The sequence below is a fragment of the Beta vulgaris genome, chromosome 8 (genome assembly GCF_026745355.1).
Source record: "Beta vulgaris subsp. vulgaris cultivar EL10 chromosome 8, EL10.2, whole genome shotgun sequence".
NCBI classification, from domain to species: Eukaryota; Viridiplantae; Streptophyta; class Magnoliopsida; order Caryophyllales; family Amaranthaceae; genus Beta; species Beta vulgaris.
In genome coordinates, this window is record NC_079209.1 from 48,066,397 (window position 1) to 48,092,157 (window position 25,761).

At 35.3% G+C, this 25,761-nt stretch overlaps 1 protein-coding gene across 4 annotated transcripts in view; it reads right to left on the bottom strand.

The window, feature by feature from the left end:
* Positions 1-8,877: 8,877 nt before the first annotated feature.
* LOC104883605 (phospholipid:diacylglycerol acyltransferase 1) overlaps positions 8,878-25,761 on the bottom strand; it is a 28,115-nt gene continuing 11,231 nt past the window's right edge. For 2 of the 4 annotated variants that reach the window (XR_788587.4, XR_002038848.2), the window contains 7 exons: positions 23,148-23,370; positions 21,619-21,902; positions 15,513-15,840; positions 14,302-14,561; positions 13,386-13,877; positions 13,202-13,268; positions 8,878-9,379 (listed from right to left, as the gene is read on the bottom strand). Coding sequence is in view for 1 of the 4 variants with exons in the window: in XM_010668151.4 (XP_010666453.1) it covers positions 13,394-13,877; positions 14,302-14,561; positions 15,513-15,840; positions 21,619-21,902; positions 23,148-23,370 (1,579 nt within the window). In the remaining 3 variants the exon portion in view is untranslated. Of the gene's footprint in view, positions 9,380-13,201; positions 13,277-13,385; positions 13,878-14,301; positions 14,562-15,512; positions 15,841-21,618; positions 21,903-23,147; positions 23,371-25,761 lie in introns of all 4 variants that reach the window. The other 2 variants (XR_788588.4, XM_010668151.4) reach the window with 2 other exon arrangements.

The following is a 25,761-nucleotide window of genomic DNA, read 5'->3' on the forward strand; positions in this document are numbered from 1 at the left end:
GGACCTAAAAAATCCGATCCAATCCTCAATCCAAGAAAATCGAGCATTTTGGTCCAGTCGGTTTAGGTTTGCGCACTCCTAACCTCGTTTATTAATAATCTACATAAGTATTTTGATATTACTCATATGTTTTCTTTGAAAATTGTTTGTGAATTATATATGAAGATGAAAGTCACCTCGTTTATATATTAGATTCGTTTCTACATATAATTTTCAAATATTATTTTTTCATAATTCATATTGGTTTATAAGTAAATATATTGATGACCGTCTATATTGAGAGTGATGAAAGTCAAACCTTGAATATTAAAAAAAATTGAGGTCGTAGTAATTGAAAATTTGGCCTAATCCGATACGAAAGAAGTGATTACATATAAAACGGGTATCCGATATTTTCAATTTGGTTACAACCTTACAAAAGACACGGAATAAACAAGAGATGAAATTGTTTGATATTATTTTAACTTCTCAAAAAGTTAACACGAATAGTGAATTAGTCAAAATTAGAAAAACTTTTTTTTTTCTAGATTATACAAATTTAAACTTCTTTAGCATTTACATATTTCATTTTTGTCCATATTTTATTTTCCAATTTAATCATGTAACATGTCTTCGATGTTGTCTCAAGATGTTGTTTAAAAATATCAAAATTTTAAACTTTTATTAGTCGATTGTTAAAAACAGTAATGGTTTAAGTTGTATGTGACATAATGTGTCAAATCAAAATGTTAACGTAAAACAAACACGAAAGAAGTATATGTAACACCCTGGTCCTTTATGCAGTCTAGTCTACTATCACTCATGAGCATTTAGAGCTAACTGTCCTCAATAGACAATACAAGTTTTTTCGGCACATTTTGTCCATACAATCAGCATTCGGTCGCAAGGTTTCTCTTATACTATTTTGAAACACCTGAATCCAGGTGGGATTGAGTCTATTATCACCAATGTACATCCAGGGCCAACAACTCCCAGACAAGCACACAATAAAGTGTCACCCTTCTCATAAAAAAGTTGCTTCAATCTTACATTATAATATGCTTACTCAGTTTCTTTATAAATGCAACACTTTGACTTCACACATATTACTTCGACCGTATTATTTTACTAGGATACAAAAATGACCGTATATAATGTTGTTGAGATTATTCCAATGAATAGTTTCATAATAGCAACTTTTCATAACTTTTACAATACATAATTAGAGATACTAATAGTCAAATTTGTACATTAACTATTGTAAAATCTAAATTGTTGCACTTATTCAAAAATAAAAATTAATATTATATATATATCTGCCTTACATATTTAATAAAGTGTCACCCTCATCATAGAAAAGTTGTTTCAATCTTACATTATAATATGTCATATGTCTCCCTTGCATATTAAATTGTAATTACGAAACAATCCAAAGTTAAATGAAAAGGTGAAATAGTCAAATAGGTGTAGACTCTGTATTATGACTAAGATTGGACCAAAACTACTGGTATATGGCTATATGCTTAGGCATACTTCTTCTACATCGCTAAACATAGTTCCCATGTTGATTAACTACTTTCAACCATTATATTTATTTAAAGTCATATCTCTATTATATAAGTCAAGGGGGCTATAGTGTCCTCCAATGAGATGTCTTTTTTGTCTTTCGCTAAATATATACTTAATTGAATATTTAGATTTTGAATTTAAAGATAAGTCAAAATTCCAATAATAAACTAAATAAGCATTAACAAAGTAACTTGACATAATGAGAAAAATAGTTACTCAATAAAAAAAAGTGAAACTATTGGGTCAGACCGTCTGACCCAATGTGTTTAGTCGGACGGGCTGAACCCAAAATATTCACAGAAAAGAAGGTATTCACTCACATATTCTCTCTCTTCTAACTTCACCACTCTTTTTTTCACTCAAAACTTTATATATAAACACTCTTAATTATCCCTCTATACTTCTTTCACAACAATCATCAATGGCGACATTGAAGGAAGCTCAAGCGGTGAAGTATCTCAACACTACTCCTGGACACCGCAACCGCCGCTTTGTGGTATTACTTTGTTTCACTATAAGTTTCATTTTCTTGTTTCAATGTTTTCCTTTTTGTTTGACAGGAATATTTGATATGTTGGAATTAATTATGTGCAGTTTAAATCATTTGCACAAAGAATTGAAGAGCTCGAAATCGATGTCTTTCGAAATCTAGATACTATCAAGGCTGAGCCCTCTTCTGGCTCCTCTTTTTTCTTGGATTGTTTGACACAATTGAGAAATAGTTTCTCATATATACCTCTGGTAAGAAGTTGGAGAGAAGATGACAATTCTAATACAAGGAGAGGAGATGAAGACTAACTGAAAAAAATGAAAACTAACTGAAAAAAAATTAAGACTAACTGAAAAAAAAATGAAGACTAATTGAAAAAAAAATGAGACTAACTGAAAAAAAATGAAAACTAACTGAAAAAAAATTAAGATTAACTAAAAAAAAAAATAAGACTAACTGAAAAAAAATGAAGACTCAATGAAAAAAAATAAAGACTAACTGAAAAAAAATAAGACTAACTGAAAAAAAAAATTAAGACTAACTGAAAGAATAATAAAACTAAGAATCCAAGTTACTTTCATTTAGACCAAACTTATTTTCATTTAGACCTAACTTACTTTCATTTAGACCTAAGTTACTTTCAGTTAGACCTAAGTTACTTTCATTTAGACCTAAGTTACTTTCAGTTAGACCTAAGTTACTTTCAGTTAGACCTAAGTTACTTTCAGTTAGACCTAAGTTACTTTCATTTAGACCTAAGTTACTTTCATTTAGAGGTAACTTACTTTCATTTACACCTAAGTTACTTTCAGTAAGACCTAAGTTACTTTAATTTCATTTAGACCTAAGTTACTTTCATTTAGAGATACCTTACTTTCATTTAGACTAACTGAAAAAAATGAAGACTACCTGAAAAAAAATGAAGACTACCTGAAAAAAAATGAAGACTACCTGAAACTCAAGTGAAGTGGTCCGGCGAGAATATTGTACGAACTCATAAAAAAAAATAACAAATTTAATTTGACTACAAAACTTTACATCTAAATTTTTATCTCAATTTCTAAACACTTTATAAATTACAGTAGATTGTATAACAATAATTATAAATCGCACTTCTATAATTATATTTTGGAGAAATTTATTAAGAATAAATCCAAACAATCGATGCACGCATCGCGTGCATAGACTTGACTTTCTCATATTTGGAACTAAACTGCTAGCAAATTTGACACTTTAAATCAATTTTATCAGGATCGGGATCCTATTTTGGATCGTAGGGGTTGATAGGATTGAATCGGTGGGATCAAATCATAAGATCTTACAATTTGGTAAAATAGAGATAATTATGCTAAAATATCGTGAGAACATCATGTTAAAAATTTACATATTAATAATGACTTATTTCATGAACAAAAGGTGATAGTTTTTCAATACTATAAGATTGAAGTAACATGCAACCAAAATCTAATAGAAGAAATGTAATGTGAGATTACTTTATGATTCTTTTATGATAGGATCGGATCTTAGAGTCGTCGAATCGTTGAATCGTATTAACATCACACCATGTGATTATTTATGGTTGGGTAGAATAGAAAGATCCAAAAAATTAAGATTTTACGTAGAATCGGGGTGGTGAGGTCCTTCTGAATCGTAGGATTGTAAGATCCGAATCAAAATTTAAACAACAATGCTCTAAAAAGTTGAGGAGAATGAACTTAAAAATGGTAAGGAGGTGAATTGTTACATATCTAAATAGACAAAGAAAGGCGAATTAAAATATAAAAGGATAAGCATTGGAGGATAATTATATACTCCCTCCATTTTTTTTTAATTTACTCACTTTATTTTGGGGAGAACTAAGAGGAAGTACAAAAATATAAAATAGAAAATGAAAAGTGAGAGAAACTCAAAAGCGAGATAGAAAAACTAAAAAGTGAATAAAAATATTAAAAAGTAGATGACATGGGTGAAAAAAGAGGCAAAATAATAGATGAGACATGTTATCAAGAATAGAAAAAATAATAGTGTGTAATTAAAAAGAAATAAACTGAAAAGAAAAATATGTATCTTTAAAACAAAACGAAGGGATCAGAATATGACATAAGACATTTTACCTTAGTAAAACCGTACCCAAATCCATTAATTTTAATTACATTTTATAAGGGCTTGTTCTCCCTATCTCATTTTCAGTTCAATTCAGTTCAATTGTAATCAGCTCAGTTCAATTCAGTTGCAGTCACTTCAGTTCAATTTAGTTCAGTTCAATTGCCATCAGTTTCGGTTCAATTCAGTTGCAATCAGTTCGGTTCCGTTCGATTCAATTAAGTTCAGCTCTAATGATTATTTCTATTAGTAATAATTTAATTCATTTCAGTTTAGTTTAATTCAGTTGCAATCAGTTCAGTTCAGTTCAATTTAATTCAGTTCAGTTATTTTATGTTATAGAGAACATGCCTAAGTTTGGGTTTATCTTAGACAACGACGCGAGTATGAGGATTATCAAATAAAAACTCATGGGGTTATTTGGCATAAATTCATATATAACCAAATATAGTTGACTTTGTAAATTTTAGCTTTTAAAAAAACACATGTAAATAACAATAAAAAGAAATGTATTGTCGAAAAAAATAATTAAAGGAAAATCTTTTACGAATTATTACCCTCTCAAAAAAAAAAAAAATTAACCTCAAAATTTAAAAGGTAAATTTCAAGCAAAAATTAAAAGCATTATTTAACTAGAATATATGAACTTTAATCGCGTTTCCGTAATAATATAAACTTTCTATTATCTATATATATATATAAAGCTAAGTACATAATGCTTATTTGTCAAGCTAATATCAATTCCGCCAAATGTCGTCTCCACAATTAACCTCACATTTTCAATGCCACGTGTAGTCTCTATCTCCAAATTTGCTTATCATATGAGTTTTGGAAATTAAAAGTAATTGGATCAGTTATAGTAAATTGATTATAAAAGGTAATTCGGTTCCTTAAATCAAGCAAAGATTGATTTGGTTGAAAAAAAACATTATATTTAACTTTCCTTTTCATTTGCCAAATCAATGGATTGTATAAAATTTCGTGATTAAGGACAAGATTGTTCAACACCAAAAAAAAAGAAGGCAAGATTGTGTTCCTCTAAAAAAATGCAAGAGATTTTTAAAACTTTATGCAATTTTATATATGCGATATTATTATGCAAAAATTTGCTTTGGCACCATCACACATAAAAATAAGCGTATTCTAACTATAGATACAGTAGGATAGAAAACTAAAGAGGAGAGCGAAAAAGAACATGCAACACTCAACAATCAGTGGCAGAACTCCGGCGCGCGGAAGTATGGTGGCTTCAAGATCGACAACAAAATCAGAGGAAAAGATAGTTCTGCAAACGAAAATGAGTTAGACTTAAGAGAGTCCCAATTGAGAAATTTGGTTTAGAAATTTAGAAAAGGATTTTTTTGGTGAATAATCTAGAAGATCTCGGATGGTGGATTGATTGAAATCAGGTTCGTAACATTTGGTGAACTTAATTGAAGAAATAGGAAATGGATTTCTAAAGATTATATGGAGAAGAGAAAACGGGACTATATTTTATAGAATAGAGAGAGAAAAAGAGAAATTGTTTTACTATATATTTGTAGTACTAATACTGAGTACTATAATAATAAGCATTTTTTAGGATAGTATAATACAAAGCTAGGATAATTAAAGAAATTTTATGTTATTGACGTACACCAATAACTGCAAAGATAAAATACTTAATTGATATATTGCGAATGATGCTCATCTTCGCAAATAAAGTGTGGTAAATTAAATGAGAAATGGTAGACCCCTAACTTAATTAGTTAGGGACTTTTATTTTTTGAGGATAAGTTATTGACTTAGGGCGTGTTCGGCACAAGCTTTTTAAGTAGCTTTTACTCATCATTCACACTATATGAATCAGCCATATATCCAATCAATCAACCATCTTAAGCATTGTGAATTTTCGCCACAAATAAGACAAGTTAGTGTATCATATGAATTCCCTTAGAAGCAATCACCTGATTTCATTTATTTGATTGTTTTGTTTGATATATTTACAAATAATTCTCAAATATATAGTTTCAAGAAACTATAGTTATGTTAAATTATTTTCTTTATTGTGTCTTGGATTATGAATGTTTTAGAGTTGTAAATTGTGCCTTGGCGTGTTGTTTGTAAGGGTATTGGGATAAAGATTATAGAGAAGTAAATTAATAATTGTATTACACCCAATCTTTTATTTTTACGCATTCTTGGAGTCTTCCTACAACACGAAATTAATTAGTACCTAGCGATGACTTATACTCCAGCCTTTGCTATATCATCTTCTTGGTACTTTAATTTGACTTTTTTTAAAATGATGGAAAACGTAATCGCTCTTTACTTTGATTAAATTATATGTAGTACATAGGCTTAATTATAATATTTCGGTAAATATTTATGAACTTTACAATATATTTTTGGGGAAACTATCATAAAATCTTAAATTTATCAGGGTAAAAAACCTATAGTAAAATTTTCCGATCAAATTTATTATCAGCATATATTATGCCACCCACACATGAGAACTATGGTATTAGTGGGACTATACTTTTTTTTCGTTTGTAAAGAAATTGATATAGACATTTGAATTGACTATAAGGAATAATGGCATAAAACTTATGTGCATTTGAAGGATCTATGAGACAAGTTTTACCGCTAAAAAATTAGTTAAAGCTAAATAATGACCTTTAGTAGGTCCATTTTTTTAGGGCCCGTTCTAAGAAAATAAGAATAATCCTATTACTAATTATAGATAATTCACAAGTCATAATCTTACTGCACAAGGGTCGTAAGCCAGTTTTTAACTGTTCTCATTACAAGATTCTAAATTTTTTTATCACAAGGCCATAATAAATATTTCAACCTAAAATTCCGAGATACACCTCATTCACGAGTATCTTAGAATGTAAATATAGAGGTTTGAAATTGATCTATAATACAATTCTAAAAATCGAAAATAATATGGAAAAGAACAGGTCATATGGTGATTAAGAAATAGAAGGCAAATCAAGACAAAAACATGCCATATTTAAATTAATTTTTTCACTTAGAAATTTAGAGATAACCTCATTCATTAATGGTGATGAAAATCATGCTATATTAAACTTTGAGATTGTTCTTTAATACAATTTGGATAATCATATCATACAAAAAATAAAAATCTGTAATAAAATAGTTCAATAAGTGAAAGGCGTTGAGCGGGGACTGCAAAAAGCAAGGAGTGAAAGTTGTTGCATGATTGAGTGCCACAAGTGGTGCGCATAGTGTGTTTTATATGAACCTCTAAATAAAACAATGGGCAAAACAAAAGCTTCTTCATTCAACTATTTTTATTTTAAAAAATATTTTTTTCTAAGCAAGTAATTATATTAATTAGAGCAAACAATTACAACCTAAAACCAACTAAGAGGAAGCGAACAAAAAAAAAAAAGTTGGTTGGTCACAAGTTTTTCATCACATTAGCTACATCAACCACTGAACATACGGGTCATAAGTCGCTTTTAAAATTTATTTTTAATACACGATATGATTATGAAAACTTAAATAATCAATCAGCTACTATTCAAATCATGATTTTAGGAGAAACATCCTAAAATTTTAAATTTATAAACAAAGTATTCCCCCGCATTTTAATGTGTTTTTTGTTTCCTTTATGTATTTATAATTGTATATATCAAGATTACAAGATTTTTAAAATTTAAAAATGTTGTAACAAAGGATTTATATATATATTAAATATAATTTTACATTTTGTATTCTTTTAATCTTAAATAGATGATTTCTAATGATTACGGATTCAATATATTTCGAATAAACACAATTACATAATATACAAAACAATTGTTGCACATTATACACGGCTCCAAATCATTTCTACGTAAAACCTCCCGTGCATTTTTGCACGGGTGGAAAGCTAGTTATTTAATATTTCAAACTTCACACCAAAATTCTTAAAGTAGGCCAATCTAACTTGCAACCTATAAAAACAGATAGTTTTTTTTTTTTTTTTTTTTTAAGAAGTTACAACTTTCTTCTTTCTCCCTCCTCCCCCACCCCAGCCAGTGCCAACCAGCAACGTTCCTCCTCGTCTTACCTCGTGTAGGGGGAGGAGTGGAGAAGCGGCCAAAATTAAGCAATGCCCAATACTCATTTTTGTGGAAAAATATGAGAAAGTCATACATAATCTCTCTGTTAATGCATCCATGGAAGTTTTAATTTTTCTTCAATTGCAGCATTTACATATTTCACAGTTTTAGTACCACTAATTTTTTCACTTTCAGCTTTAAATTAGATCCTCCTGTAGTCCTGTAGCAACCTCAATTCTCCCATTAATTTTTTCACTTTGCTGGTTTTTATTGGCACGAGAAAAAAAAGAAAAAAATTAGGTTTTTTTTTTCAAAATTTAAATAAATCAACGAAATAAAGACATGTGCCATGATCAGTGTCACGTCAACTAAATCACCTCCTACAACAAGTTAACAACCAATAATGACTTACTAAAGAATTTTTAAAAAAAGTCTAATATATTAAATAATAGTCGAAAGTTTGTATCACTATGTGCGAAACGATCAACGTTTATATTATTCTAATGAAATAATCCAAATAAACAAAGAAATTAAATGATGTGGCCTGGTTGGCAAACATGTTGGTGTTATATGAAACAGGAGCATACAAGAAGACTTGTTCTAGTCTTCCAAATACATGTTGGCATGTTGCCATCACGGCAAGTCACAAATGGACAAATCTAACACATCAGCAGGCCAAGCTACAAACAACCTTCACTTAAATTATTAATTAAAATAATTATATAAACATTTATGCATTTGGTGAAGCAAGCACTCCTGCCTAAAATCTTCCTCACCACATCAACTTAATGATATCATCTAAGAATTCCCTCATTTCCATCCAAAATAGGGAATGAAGCAAATAATTCTACGCTTCTTTCTTCAACAAAAACGTCAATAAATCCAGGTTTCTAAAATGTACATCTTGTAAAATTGTAACCCAAAACCTATGGATAACTGGGGAACAAAAGAAGCCCCTTTTTGTCAAATGGAATACTGTACATAATAATGAATTGAATGTAAAAAATTCCAGCCACCACATAACACGAAGAGCGCAAGCACAGCCAAGGCGCGTCCATAATCTGGGATGCTGATTCCCATGTCAGAAGGCTGTATAATTACAAGAGCAAACTACAAGTCCTATATGTTCTGAATCGCCAACCAGTACTGAAATCGTGAAAGCAAACACGGTAAAATGCCAGCGCTGCAGGGAAAAATAAAGAAAAAATGAAAATCAGATCATGCATATAGTAGCAGCTACAATATCAAGACTTCAAGAAACCTTAAAGAAAGTTGAGCAGATAGTAGAAAATATAACGATTATGGTATCAGCTAGGACTTCTTTCACTGTACTGTTAAACATTTCAAGAATGTCCGACTGCAATAACTACAGGCAACTTCGTGGTATTTCCAGCATAGCTCCCTAAATAAGGGGCATCATATTCATTCAATTCGGAAAAAAGGCTCCAATTCTTAGAATTATTTTATTATATTTTCAAAATTTTTATAAAAGAAGAACATCAGACAGTCTGAACTCTGAGACGTCCTTTCAGATGATATGTCAAGACTTTGAGACAATTAAGATAAGAGTGTACAACGAACCCAAGCTCGATCGTCATAGACTTAAGACGTACACCAGTTCCATGTAAACTAGGTGAATATACTACAAAACTAACTGTTCCAACTCTCAACAAGACAAACTTGAAGCCAAGACCTCCACCACTAATGTTAACTAGAACAAAACGCAACACTGTAAAACCAAAAATGAGGCTAAAGAATCAAACTAATTAGAATAAGAGAATCTAACTCAACACTACAAAATATTGCATCATTGGCAATTGAATCAGGATAAATAAAAGCCTAACATTGCATGAAGAAACGTGGTGGTAAAAGCCTAACATTGCATGAAGAAACGTGGTGGATGGAAGACCACCCTAACTCAGATCCAAAAGCGAAGCGAATAATGTTGGCTGATGAAGAGTAGTCAGTCATAAAAGCAGACAGGGAGGTGGAAATGAAGGGTCAATGACAACAGAGAGGAGTAAGCCAGGCGTTAGAGAAAAGTTGATGGAGATGGTTGATGATGCCAACGATGTAGGCTGATTTTCCAGTGACAAGAGGTTAAGTAGTGCAGGAAAATAGTGGGCAGGGCAATAAAGAAAAAAGGAAAGATTGATAAGAGGGGACTGAAAACTCTGGCAAGCAAAACTTCCATTCAGGGGCATAGAAGAGATCAAATGGTGAGGACAATTAAAAGATTGTTGCTAATTTGACTGAAAAAGCTAAGATATGAGATACAGATTTGGCGGGTTATAAGATATATAGGGTTCTTACGACAGCTGGCATTGAGAAATTTTCTTAGGAGATTCTTACTAGAGATAGAAGCAGAGCTCCACCCTCTAGAAAGGGGGACTCCCTGGAAAAAAAGGCTCCATGAAAGAAAGATAGTTCCAATAGGTACATGTTAACCTTTATTGTTCTTCAAATGAGTTCTCACTTACATAGCAAAACCCTAGCCCCCTCAATTCTCTCTACCCAACAGCGAAACCCTAGCTCCCTCCACAAAACTCCGCCGCAGCAGGCTCGCTGGTGGCTGCAGGTCGCCGGCGAGCCTACTGCTTGCTCACTTCCGTTTCGAAGGTTACTAGTGTCGTCGGTATATAGTCCGGTGTCGGTTTTCACTCGCGGGTTTGAGGTTCGTTTCGTTCGCCCATAAGAGCCGTCGCCGCCGCAAGTAGGGCCAAGTCGCCGCCGTTTTTGGGTCTTCCACCTTCCCCCTCCCTAATCGCGTCAGTCAGGTACCCCCTTCCCCTTATCTCGTCCCTCGCCGTCCGTCCCCTCTCCCTGCCCCGCCCCTTCGTCAGTTATCCCCTTCCCCTCCCCTATTTTAGTTAGTCGGCCTTCCCTTCCCCTTTTCCCCCCTATGTTCGAGTGGTTCAGTCATGTCCTAACCCCATCCCCTGTTCGAGTGCTCGGTCGTTTCCCCCTTCCCCTGTTGTTGTTTGGTTTTGATAGGGCCTCCCCTTCCCTTACCCCTAGTAGTTGGGCTTCCCTTTCCCCTTCCCCCTAGCTATGCTAATTATAAATTTTGAAGTTTTCTTCGTATGTATGGTTTGTGGTTTAGCTGGTGTTAGTTGGTTCGTCCGAGTTGATCAGGACTTAGTTTGTTGTTGGTTCTGGCTTCTAACAAATGTTAGTATGTTGAAAAAGGGATGGTGGTTTCAGGTTGTAGTAGTTATATCTGTAGTTTTTTGGAACTGTTTGTTGAAGGAACGGGCATATCCCATGGTTGAGAATTGTGCGTATGGTCGAAGCAATGTTCGTTATTCGTGGTTGGACTTTATGTTTTTCGGTTTTCTAAACCGGTGGTGTGTTCGAGAGCTCACCATGTTTAGCTCTCATTTTCGCTTGGCAAGGATCTTCATGGTCTTTGCCTTGAAAAATCAAAATCTGCAGGCGGCACCCCAGTTTCATCCGGTGGATTTCAGCACGCCCCGTTTCTCTTACTTTAAGGAGAAACATAACGTACTCTCGCGAGAGAGTCTTGAGTCATCTAGGAATGTGACTCTTTCACAAATCATGAGCCAAGAATCCCACGCGTTAGGAGTTTGTTGGGATTGCTCATGCGGCAAGATGCAAATCTTGCCTTTGGTTCATTGTCCAGATCATGATCGACATTTGTTTCTCCTACCACATCCATCAGTCATCAGAGTTTTGATTCCACCAGCACATCCATCGACCAACGACGCACTACTTCATTGGCGACTCATTATCAGCTTTGCTTATTTATGTTTTTTAGGAAATGTAAGAGCTCATAAAGCTCCTTTAGGTTTTCTTTCGTTCTTTGTGTGGCTGTATTAGTAATAGGTTGTACTTTGTTATTTAATCAATGCAAGTTTTCTCGATGGCAAAAAAAAAAAAAAATGAGTTCTCAGTGAAGTTCAGGCTTGAAAGAAAGACATAGGGCTGCATGAAATTCTCAATTGATTATAAAGCTTAAAAAATTGCCAGAAAATAAAGGGAATGAAAGATATAAGTTAACGAAGAATGTCATTGTTCTTTATGTTCATTCATCCTTAACTCTTACAAATCCCCCGTTTTCCTTAAAACATTAGATATGGTTTGCATTACTTAAGGAAGGTGAGGGAAGGAGATAATGTAACTAAAATGAAGAGGGGGAATTAAAATGAGATGAAACAGAAGAAAAGGTGAGGAAGACTTCAGGAGGGAAAGTCAAGAAGCAAGATTTACAAGAACTAACGAGGCATGCACCTCCCATGTGACTCATTACCAGATAATTTGAATTTGACTTGGGCAAGAGGTATGATCGTACAACCAACACTATCAGAATTTTTAGTCCCCACGAAAATACCCTTTTAACAGCTTGACAATAATTTCCTTTTAAAATGCATACACCTCCCATTTGACTCATAGAAATTTGACTTTGACTTGGAAAGAGGTATGATCTTACAACTAACACTATCAAAAATTTTAGTACCCACAAAAAGACCCGTTCAAGAGCTTGACAATGTTTCCTTTTAAAATGCATGTATCCCAGAGAAACAGAACAAATTGATATATTCCCTCTGAGCTCAAAGAAAATACTTGTATTCCTCTGTGGATAGTCCACAAATAACATCTAGTTTCGTTAAAAGGAAATTTTACCCATTCAATACATGTAATGTGAACCCCTCCAATAACACACACTCCCTCTCTCCCTCTCATGTGAACCCCTCCAATAACTCTCTCTCTCTCTCTCTCTCTCTCTCTCTCTCTCTTCATATCTCATGAGAAGTCTGCACCAGCTCTCTCTCTCTCTCTCTCAATCAACTTTTTCATTCATAAATTTACAACATCATCAGAAAGCCCACATTCCCTACAAGAAGTTATGTGCCTAAAGGCCAAAGTGAACATGCAGTTTATCTTGAGGACAGAGGGAGTCCAAGCTAAAACAGAGAGCAAAATGGAACTATGGCACTATGACAGCTCCAACTACGTGTTTAGTCCAATCAGAAGGGATAAATACCATATTTATGCAAAATCTGATGTCTCTCATCTTTCTGCCGTTGGATCTTCCAAGAAAACCTTAATTCCTGAAATTCTAAAAATGTCAACCAAAGCTTTACAGCTCATGCTTATGCTTGAAAGTCAAAATGAAAGATGAACCAATGATTTACATGAAGAGAATCAGAAATGAATTGTTCTAGTACCTTGTTGGCTATAGCTTTAAGTTAATCCTCTCAGACCACTCAAAAATGTCAGAACATACACGATTTCCACCCAAATCCTCTCCTGTAGCACCTGCTGCTACCCGAATGATGTCCTCAATTAATGCAAAATTCCCCATTATATCAACGTGTGCACCACTTTGGGTCCCTCTACCTTCCAGAAAATTAGCAGGAGGAGCATGATCATACTCCCTGATATATGTCTGCATTCCAGAGGGGTTGAACCGGGTTTTACCTTTCCAACCTTTAGCACACATGTAACCAGCACTCAAAACAGGAACAGTTTCATCTCCATCAACTGTGTAAACCCCACCCTTGAGACAAGAGCATTCATCTGCACTATCAGCCAATGTATCAATCTGAAAAGGAATGTAGCAATCTGCAGCGGTGCTCAGCTTGTATATATAGGCTCTCTCAGTGGGAATTCCAACTCCATATAAAGAAAAGATCTCCATATCTGGGGCATTTGGCAATCTGCATGCATTGTTTAATGGGAAGCATGAATCACATCACATTTACATTGATTTACATACTTATAATCTTTTTTTAATACTTATCTTTGTAAATTGTTTTATTGTCAATACTTCTCAAAGATGATGTATAATATAATTTTCTCATATGTTCATAATATTTTTTCAACAAAAGAAGCATATTATATTTATATTTAAGTAACTTTAACCCCTACATGAGCTACCAATCTAGTTGTACATAAATGAGAATACCAAGCAGTATTGAACAAGCAGCAGTAATTTGATTGCTTTGCTTCAACCTGTTTCTACTTTGAGTTCAAAAACTGTCCATCATGGTTTCAAATAAACATTATTAGAAGTTCTTGATCATTTATATTACATAAACGTGGTCAACATGCTTATCAACAACATTGATTCTTGTGACGCACCTAGTTTCCAGCGGATTTGACCAATATTTGTAATGGTTGTATTTTGGATCATCCAGATCATCAGCTATGCCGTATGAGTAATGAGCATCACCACGTTTCATCATTTTCGGAGCCACATAATGAAGTAGATCTAATATTGATCCAGCTGTGTAAACTTTATAATCTGCAACCGCTTTGATGCCAGGAATGCCCATCTCATGGTACTCCGTCCACACATCATGGCAGGTTGCATTAGCCAAGTTATGGCCTTTCGTTGCACCCTGTAGAATTAGAACAGCACAGAGTGAGAGCCACTCACAAAGACTATGATATGTCAACTTATTTGTGCATTTTCTGGCAGTCTAGGGAGGGGTACATTGGAGAATGACTTCAAGATGGGAGGAGAGAGAGGGAGACAGATTAGCAGCAACCAGATTAAAGCTTAATCAAGTTTAGTTTTTCTCCAAGTTGGGCATATTACCAATGTACAAAGTTCAATGTGCGTTCATAAAACATCAATATAAAACACAAAGCTGGAAAAGGGAAATCATTCGCCAAGTATGTAGAAACAAAAATCACAGATTTGGATTCATATTCTATGTTATTCAGACTCGGATAAAGTGTCTACTTGCATACGGGTGTCCGGTTGTCGAACTTGTCCATTTCGTTGAAAACTGTCAAGCTTTTGTTTGAAATGAAGTGTCCAAGTGTCATGTCGTGTCAGACATGAAGGTGTCGAAGTCATAGAGGTCACATCACAATCTCCCTCCCCACAATTAAAAAAGATTTAAAATAAAATGAGCCAAAAAAGTTTCCCTTTTAATGCCTAGCATTTCCTTCCAGAGTACAATACTTTACGAGGAAGAAGGTGATTTGGGTACTTTGAAGTTTAAGATTATATGTTTTTGCCAAATTCCACATAAAATCTTCATGATTCACTTACAAATGAAAGTTACAAAATTCAACCCAATCTTCACCATTTAGAGTTTACCTGCCTTTAACCTGATTGAGCTGTGCACTAACCTGATAACCTCATTAGAAGAATTTTGAGAATAATATGGATCAGTAGGATGCCATCATAACCAGACATGAATATGTATGCACTGACATGACTTTATGAAAAGCATAAGACTCCCATCGAAAGTTTATTTCCTCGATGGCAGAAATCTAATGAATATTTTATATGTGCTCTGGGGAAAAGTATTACTGGAAAGATAGGTAAACAAATTTACCCTGAAGTCCATTCTCTCAATCTTCGAAGAAGGAGCCTCGGCTACACCCTTTCCAAAGGATAATATTCTTCCATAATGTGCACCTTTTCCAGACAGATCCAAGCACCCATTCCCATGCTTTTCAGCAGTATCAGTGTCGTTACTTTTCAGCTTCTTCACAGAACAGTTATAACCATCTTCTGGTGACCAATCAAGATTACCCCAGATGGCGTCGCCACCTTTCGGTATCATTGACATGGTTGTATCCCACGTACGAGTCATCTTCATTACATGCTTCAATGTTTGGAAACCAAACACATCCTTATCCAAAACAGCAGGCGCAACAGACCTGTACCAGGATCAGTCATTAATAATTACTGCCATAGTGTCCATAATCATCAATCTATCAGGCACATGCTAAAAAATAAGAATATTTGAAGCTATTCTCTAATAAAGAAAAGAATATGTAATGGAAGCACCCATTGCAGTTCCAAAGACTTCATCCACTATATTTTAGAAAACTCAAAGTTGATGATATCTCATCGATTTAGGGTCAAGAGGCTTAATACTTGAGATTTCTATCTCATCAATCAATTGATTGAAAATCCAAAAATTAAAGCGAACTTTAGCTTGTCTTCTTTGGGCTGAGGTTTGAGGATTCTCATTTTCATATGATTGTCTCCCCCTTAAAATTTGTCCTCTTTTTTATGCGTGTTGCTTGAAGTAATTTCCATAATATTTATGTTAATGATTAATTCAACATACTTATGCAGTTATGCTAGTGGACAAAGTGATATGCCACCCCTGAGATAGCTGCAAGTTTGCAACCAGGTCTTATGCAATCAAGTCAACTCATTATCACAAAACGCACTATAGTATGCACTAGTATGCTCATATTTTGGACCTTGAGAGTTGGGACTAACTCATAGCTAGCCACACCCTAAAACCGAGGCAGAAATTCATGAAGAATTTTATCAAAAAATGTGGATGCATACCACACTTTTCACCTCGTGTCACCATATTGTTTGATCACAATAATAGAATTACAAGGGACTCTTAAATCACCTATTATATGGAAAAATTGACATTTACAGTCTCCAGAATTGACCCCTTCTTTTTTTAGTAGTCTTAACTATTGATTAACTTAAAGGAAAAATTGACAGGAACAGTCCTAACTATGGACCTTCCGCCATTTTCAGTCCCAACTATGGATTAATTATGAGCAGTCTCAAATATGCATCATTTTTAAAAAATTGATCCTTGCGGGTCAATTACCGGCTACAACAGATAAAACAAATTTTCTTTTATTTTTCCCCCACCTCTCATATTCTCTCTCCTCTAGTAAAAAACTTCACCATGGGAAATCGCAAGCTTTTTTGGATCATGTTTTGGCACTCATTCACAGTTGCACCATCACCGTTGATGTATTTACCCCTTTTGTATCATCCCCATTTCCTTCCACTAAGCCTTTGCCACCTTCTTGAATTAAATCAACGATTCTCAATTTAGAGAACCCTTTGCAAGGTGATTGAATATTAATTGGAAAATCAATTAGACTAAGGTGACACATTAAACCCAATATCTAAACCACCAAAAATCATCTCATAAACTTTACATCAGAACAGTATTCAAGATGAATTATACCTTTGCAAATAGCTTAGGAATGACCTTTTGAGTGTTATAAGACCAAGAAAGAGATGATAATAAGTTGAATAAACAAAGCAGCGTCAAGCTGAAATTCGTAGCAGCAGCCACGAAATAAAGGAGGAAAAGAAGAACGAGATTCGTAGCTACACCAAAATTCGTGGCTGTTAGGGAAGGAAGAACAAACGATAGCAGCAACAACAGGTGTAGCTATGGCATATCACAACGCAGCTGGCGATACACTGCCGACGGACGAAAGAGAGCGGCGAAGGGTTGGTGAGGTTGCAAAGAAAAGAGGAGGAAACAAGGATTTTGGGGAAACTGAAACAAGAGGGGAGAGGAGTGAGGATTGGGTTGAGAGTGGTGGTGAGGGGTGAGAAGGAAGAGATAAAAAGAAACATGAGAGGAGGGTTTCAAGCTTTAGATTAGAGGACACGGTGAAGAGGAGGATCGGAGGAGGGTGGCAGGGGAGGGGAATTGTAGGGGGAGAGAAGAGGGAGGAGAGAGAGGATGAAGAATCAAAAACCATTTTTTTAAAAAATTATCCTGTTGAACAAGTAATCAGTCAACAAGGCCATTTTCATAAAACACACCTCAAAGTTGGGACTGCTCTAAAATAATCATAGTTGAGACTGCTCTAAAATAATCATAGTTGGGACTGAAAATGTTAGAACACCCATAGTTGAGACTGTTCCTGTCAATTTTTCCTAACTCAAAATAGTCGTAATCTTTGGGGGCATTTTCACAAAATAGTCTTGCGTGACTTATTACTTGTTAAAAATACTCCCTCCACCCCTCAAAGGATTTACCCATTTGCTTACTTCAAGCTCAAACTTCACAATCTTTGACTATAATTTCTCACCGTTACACAAGAAATAATAGTCATTTGATCTTGTTAGATTTCTTTTAAATGTATACTATCAAAATATCAATTTTTTTAAAAAACTTCAATACGTGATTAAATATATTAACGTTAAAAGTGTTTCTCAAATGACTGAATAAAAAAACTGAAGGAGTAATACTTTTGGGGACAGAGGGAGTAGGTTAAAAAAAAATTGGCAATGCTAAAAGGAAAGAGAAATTGCACAGAATAGCAATATCCTTGAAGTCAAACTTTTTTTTTTTATATTTTATGTTTTATGTCATAAAAGACTACATTGAGCAGAGACATTCCTGAAGTTAGGCTATTCTCAGTTAATTGGTACTCCTTCCATTTTCTTTTATTCTTGCTATATAGAATCTTTTTAAGAGACAAAAAAATCAAACTAGGAAGAACAAAAGAGAGCATAGGGAGTAGTTGAGACACTTTAAAAGAGCGAATATATTGGAAATTGTTAGTGTTAAGTTTGGTGCCTTGAACTTGTCAAGATCCGTTTTCGCAGGCCTGCCTGCTCAAGTCATTCGTCGCGAATTACGACCGGGAGAACACCGCCCGATCGGACCCGCGACATCAGAAGTTTGAGGAAATTGACCGCCCGATCGGGCAGATGTCATTTGCTCGATCGGGCGGCTGGGCTTTTACGCGGTTTTGACCAATTCCGAATTTGTTTATCTTTTAGGGTTTTGTATGTGGTTCCTTATGTTATAAAAGGCTTCCTTGGTGTTCATTATTTCACACAACTTCTAAAACAGTTTTAGCCTCTAGAATTTAGGACTTCTCCATTATAGTGAAGAAGCTCGAATATAGGGCGGTTGTGGTCTCTTTCTCATATCTAGGGCGGTTGTGGTCTCAAGGTTGGGTTAGTGGTGGTTGGGTCAAGCCAAGAGAGGGAGGTGGTGGGTTCGTTGTGTTAGGCTGCTGCTGCTGGTGGGGTGGTTGTGGTGATGTGGTCTGCTAGTTTATGGTGGTCGACTGGTGGTTAGATTGGTCAATGGTGGTTATGATGGTGGTTATGGTGCATTTAGGGAAGTGGGGTCGAGGAATTAGTTTAGAGGGTTATCGGGTGAACCTAAACTGAAAATTAGGGAAAAGAAAACAAAAGAACATCAAACAAACACCATATAGGAAAAACACGAGCTTTGATCGCCTTTTCCTTTCTTGAAACCCCCTAACTAAACACCCTCTAACTGCTCTCATACATTCTCTTGAAAAAAAAAGAAGCGAAGAGGAGCACACACAATGGGGTGCATGATATTATAAATATTTTAAGAACATCTTAATTCATTTTCACAAAATTTCAAGTTAAATAGTGTCGAGAAAAAAGAAAAGGGCAAATCATAGAGTAAAATGGTAATATAAACATTTTAATAGTAATTATAACGTATCAAGGCATTATTAAATTGAAAAAACACTGAAGCATATATATTATAACATTAATCTACAGAATTTACCGAAATACCAAGACCCACGAGAACACCCCTAACCTAACACCATCGGTTTCCTATGATTAATAATATGTATCTATAATCATGACGCTATAAACAAATGTTATTTGTAAATTTTGAAAACAACATACTATTCTAAGTAATATGTAAATAAATTTTTAAATATTAGTGTATTGATGGTCCCCTAGGATTAAAATAAAACATATTAGCAAAATTAGAGCATAGTGTTACAACTAATGCAATAAAACAGAACAAAGCATACAAATTAAGAACAAAGGAACTGTTATATACTCCCTCCGTTTCCTAAAGATCTTCCCTCTTTCCGTTTAAGGGTGTTTCCAAAAGATCTTCCCTCTTTTGCTTTATTCCTTATTTGGCAAAACAAATTTCCCTATTTACCCTCTCATGTCACTATCATATGGTCCACCATTACATTATTAATTCAATTTTACTCCCTTTCTCTCTCCTACTTTAACCCCTTTTTATTTGTTTATTTATCTTAACCCCTTTCTCTCTCCTACTTTACTCACACCATGCCCCCACACAACTTGATTTTCCTTGGTATCTGTAAGAACAGTAAGTGGGAAGATATTTAGGAAGCGGAGGGAGTACTCTCTATTCTCTAAAGACCTTATTTACTATAACAAAATAAGCCAGGAAAAAAAAAAGAGAAAGAGAGAGAGTGGGTCATTTTTGTTTATTTAAGTAGGAGAGAATATATGGTTGTGAGAAAGTGTAGAATAAAGCGGATCCAAAAAGTGGGATGAAGTTGTGTGAAAGATTAAAAAGCTTTTAATCCTTAGAGAACACAGTAAGCTTGATAACTCATCATGCAATGAACGGATTTGAGATATGTTGGCACAAAAAATTGATCCCATATCCCATAACCTCTTCATAAGAGGTTTCATGGATATAGAATGAAGACCAAAATAAGAAAATTATATCTAAGATAGAAGAAAAGGGGGAGGGGGTTAAGGTAAAAAACACAATCTAAAAAAAAAGTGGTAATCCACCAATATGTGTGCATTTCTTATCATCAAACAGTTGCACCGTCAAAATCATGTGAACTACCAGTAAATGGAAATTGGAAGACTAAGAAAATATAGTGAAGGTCCCTGTATGCTTTGATAAAATGCAAGGAGAGAGAAATTGTTTTATCTACTATTTCTTTTCTTTTTATAGTAATAATAGTTGCTCCATTTGCATATATTCACCACCACCAATTGAGCAATGTATATGGATATGGAAAAAATGATACATAATCCAAAAAAAAATTTGAGGCATAAGATCATGGTATAAATTATCAATCGTATACTTTGATTTTAATGGTGGAAAGATAGGGGACAGGAGCGAAAAGAGAATAATTAATGTGTCACATAAAGTGAAATTTTATTATTGTGCGCTTATGAGGTAAATTGATTCCTTTGTGACCTCTAGAGGCCCATAAAAGTATTAAACAAGAAGATAACTACAGTTGAAACGTGAGTGTGCACAATCTCAGTTTTTTTTTTTTTTTTTTTTTTCCGTTTTAGAGAAAAATTATTTTGAAGTGATTTTTTATTTGGAGTCTTGAGTCAATGTCCTAGAAACGTGGATAAGTTTCTTTTTTCGATGGCCAATGTGGAGCAATTAAGAACTTAAAAATGATGTAATTCGCTAATCTGTATAGTAATGTCATTCAAATGAAATGATTTCAAGTTAAGAATTTTTTTACGGAAGTTATTAAAATTCCGATTATCTTAGAGAACAGTTTGTACTATTAAATTTTAGCAAGGGTGAAATAGTTATTCAAAATTTCGCAACCAAATTCACCCCTTCACTTTATAGGGTAACGAGTTGTTATGCTGGTTGTGTCTATTGAACTAGTAATGTGATTATTAAATTGGGTCTAAGGTAGTGACAGAGATTAACATTCTAATATGAAGAGTATTAATTTGTGTTGATGTAAGATTTTAAAGTACTAATATGAGTGCACAAATTATGTGACATTTTTTTAAATGCCTTATATTTGTGAGGCCTTTCAGTAAATATGTTAATTACCTAAAGGTTTCCATAGCAATATGCAATTCCATTTGTGAACTACTGCTGTTACTGTTGCAATGATTCATCAACCACCACAACAACATGCAAAAAGAAGGAAGAGGAGAGGAAAAGAGACCTGGCAACAGCAATGTCCTTGGCTTCAGCCGAGAATAGTCCAGAAACAGCTTTGGGAACACCTAGAAATGGTCCACCAATATTCATTACAGCTTTGATATGTTTAGCACACCAATCAGATCCACCCCCACCACCCATAGGGGCAGGTGCCTCAACCCATTTCATGAAGTGTAAAAAGTACAGAGCACCCATGGAATGTGGAATGACAACAACCTTGTTCCCTCCATTAGTAGCAACCAAGAGTTCTATATTACTTTTCATCCTGCTAAGAGTCTGGTCCCTTACCTGATGATTTTATGGAAGGCAGACACGCAAGACTAAGAATATTATAAAGCTTTTGTAACTATGGAGTAAAGAAGATGCAAAATCTTTTTCATGCATGAAAGACTACTAGGAAGATGCATAATCAACTTGATGCAATAACTTATATATGACTGCCTGTATATGTCAGTCTAATACTCTAATCAATAAAAGCTCAATATCAAACCTAGCTAAGCCTGAGTTCTGCAAAATATTCGAGTACATTTTTATATATCAATTAAAACTCCAGCAAATCTAGAACAAAATTTATCTTGAAATAATTGTTGATGCTTCCATGAGTTCCAATCTACATTAACGTACAACTTTAACTAGCCCGGCTTAAAATGCAAAAATTTCATTTCACAAAATCCCTTATTTGCTTCTGTTCAAGTTACTTCCTAAAACCATCGATCTTAGAAGTGGAACACATAAATTAGGACGTAAGATATATTAGTTCTTCAAGTGGGTTTAGTATCTTTAAGATTACACAGATTCCCGACCCAAAAGCTTAATATTTGTTAACTCTACATACCATAACTGTAAAACATTCTTAAACCAAAGTAAAAAAAAAAAAAAATCCAAGCCTAGATCTTCAAATAGAATGCAATCATCCAATCATATACTCCCTCCGTCCCATAATATAGTGCTCACTTCTCATTTTTCACAAGAATTAAGGAAAATGGAAAGAGTTTTAGGATTTCACAAAAATATATATTTAAGTAAATGTTCATTGGGTATTTTTGTCTTGGAACTAGTTTTTTTCTTCTTTTTCTTTTAAAATAAAATAAAAGAGCAATAAATATACCTTGGAATGGTGTAAAACAATAAATAGGGGCACATATTTTAAAAGAAAGTAGGGTATTTTGGAAAATTTTATGTAGAAATGAAGGATAATTTAGTCCAAACAAATTGATAAAAAAGAAATAGGCACAACATTTAGGGACACCCAAAGAGGAATGCAAGCACAATATTATGGGACGGAGGGAGTACTATGTTGCCCGAACTCTTCATTTCACCTCAAGTCCTCAAGTATCAGTGTCGGATCCTCGACACTTGGAAATGGGTGAGACACTTGGACACTTCGTTTTGGGCCAAAAAATTGAAACAGCTCTAGAAAGTAGCCAAGTCGGACATTTGAACATGTATTCGTGTCGGACATGGGTACCCTGAGTCCGAGCAACATAGATCATATGCATAAGACAAACATAAAGGCTGGCCTGAAAAAAATACCTCAGTATTCTGGAATGCGATCCTCCAATCATATGCAGCCATATACATTGTTTTCTCCTCATACCCAATTCGAGCCAAATTAGCAATCAGAACAGCCCATACAAAATAGCCAGGTGCAAAATAATCGGCTGCCACAAGACCAGAGACAGGTCTGACCCTCACACCAGGCGGATCGAGTCCAGTTTCATTATCCAAAGACATGTGCTCAACCCAGCAAAGGGGTCTGCCAAAAAAATTACAAGTAGCATTAAGGACATTATGGAGCTACTGAATTATTGAGGGAAACAAATCTACTTAGATGGAACTTATTAACAGTGATAAATGATTTTCAGCAGATAATGATCAGAGCGACATGTTCTTTTTCTTTTGGGGGTGGAGGAGGTACGTGCATAGGAGACTACAAAAGGAAATATGAGTAGACAAATTTCGAACCTAAGTGCTGGGTACCTGCCACAATGAGTTTACCAGAAAAGCATAGAGATCAACAACCGAATGAGTTTACACTCCATAGAACAGTTCGTGTGCAATAATGTCAAAAGCCACTCCATAGATGAACCATGGAAGTGGCTGCGGAGACAACGACTACACACATCATGCAATAAAGTTTCCCTTCATCCATATCAGCCTTCGCCAATATATATAAGTCAATTAAAGCTACTTTCACCAACAACTCAGTTTATTCTAAGACCCACCATAACCCTCCCATACTCTATACATACTCTAGGAGGCATAGGAAGAAACAGGCAAACAAAAGCAGGGGTACTAGTGTAATTCCAAACAATGAGCCAGGAGGATCTAGTACTATTGAGTATTGAGCCAGGTGGAATTGGTATTTTGACAGCAGCAGAGTACCAGGGATTATTCTTCGATAGTGCTGATTGGAGCGTCTGTTTAGAGACAGAAAGAATGACTAGGAAAGAGACCATTAACAGCGAATCTTGGAGAGGAGAGGTAATGCTGCAAATCATTGAGGAAAGTGTGAGATAGAGTGTGTATTGGGAGAGAATCTAGACCTCTCGAAAGTCTAGACTTGTATTTGACGTTCCCTAACCATTGAATGCAATCTATCTTTAAGCTTTCCTTATTTCTATTTCTTCTTGTGTAGTAGTTGCCTATGCTCAGGGATGTCAGTTCCTAGAAAATTGGTATCTGAGCAGTGGTCCCGGTGCAAGTGTAACAATGGTGGTTTCATCCAACACAATGAAAATCGAACAGTTCGAGCAAGGTATTGAGTCCCCACGCACAACCATCTTTGATGAGGTGACCTCGGTAGTTAACCAATCCATGTACGGAATTACAATAGACCTTAGCTTCTCAAATCGCCACCAGCTTGGAGAAGGCCATGCTCAAACTGGGAGAAGAGGTGGGCAAGGTGTCCGAAGGGCTAGAAGTAAGGGTGGCTACAAGCCGTGAAAATCGAGAGCACTCCGACGGCGCGTGAGGGACCACATTTGTCAGAGATAGCGGAGAATAAAGGATCTCAGTAGGAAGATCTGGAGTTTGGAAGCGATGATAGGTCTCGAGAAGCGTCAACCAACCTCTAGGACCTAGAGGGGGTGCCTTCGGAATTTTCAAGCGAGATGGAAGTCATGATGAGGGTGGATTTGAGGGGCGGTGGAGGGAATTGGAAAACAAAAAAAACTAGGTCTACCTCTCTTTTATAAAACCAACTGAGATGGCTGGATCCAGCAATTTTTAAAAATTTTACAAACTTAATGATGAGGAACAGGTTGAAGCGGTGGTGGTCTCACTAGAAGGAGACACCTTGCTATGGTTCCAATGGGAGGACAAGAGGAGGCCGATACGAAGGTGGGAGTTGAAGGCTCTATTGCTGCGCCAGTTTAGAGAGGATTCCCTTGGATCCTTGCATGAGAATTAGATGGGGCACATCAAGGGGTAGTGCAGCGAGGTTTATCGAGCCGCCAATTCATAAATGCAATTAATGAAGATATCAAAGGTGAAATGAGAGTTTTGGGAACCCGGTTTGTGGACAATGCCATAGACTTATGTTTGAGTGTGGAAGAGAAATTAAAAACCAGTAACACTACAAACAATTATAACCCAGCCCTTAAATATCCTCAAACAGCCTATCCATCCTCATCCAACCAAACTCATCGTCCTTCCCCACAAAACTCCTACTCAAACCGAACCCACCCAATCATTTTCTTGACATATGGGGAGATAAGGAGGATTAGTGAGAAGGAGCTCCAATACAAGAGAGAAAGGGGACTCTGTTTAGATGTGATGATAGGTAGGCCATAAATGCAAGAAGAAAGAACTAAGCCTTCTTCTCACTCATGAAAGGAGAAGAGGAGGAAGAAGATCGCGAACCTCTTAACCCTTTAACCACCCAACCTAAGATTTCATTAAATTCAATTATGGGACTCACTCGTCTACATTCCCTAAAATGGAAGGCACCATAGGTGGCATCAAGGTGGTGGTCGTGGTGGACATGAACAACTGACAACTTCATCTCTTAGGAAGTTGTACTAGGCATAGACAAATGTGCATGGAGAAGGAGAGTGCAAGGATGTTGATTAAAAGCTCCAAGGGGTGGAGGTAGTGGAAGACTACCCGCCCTTACGCCCTTACCCATGAATAACAGTGACTTCAT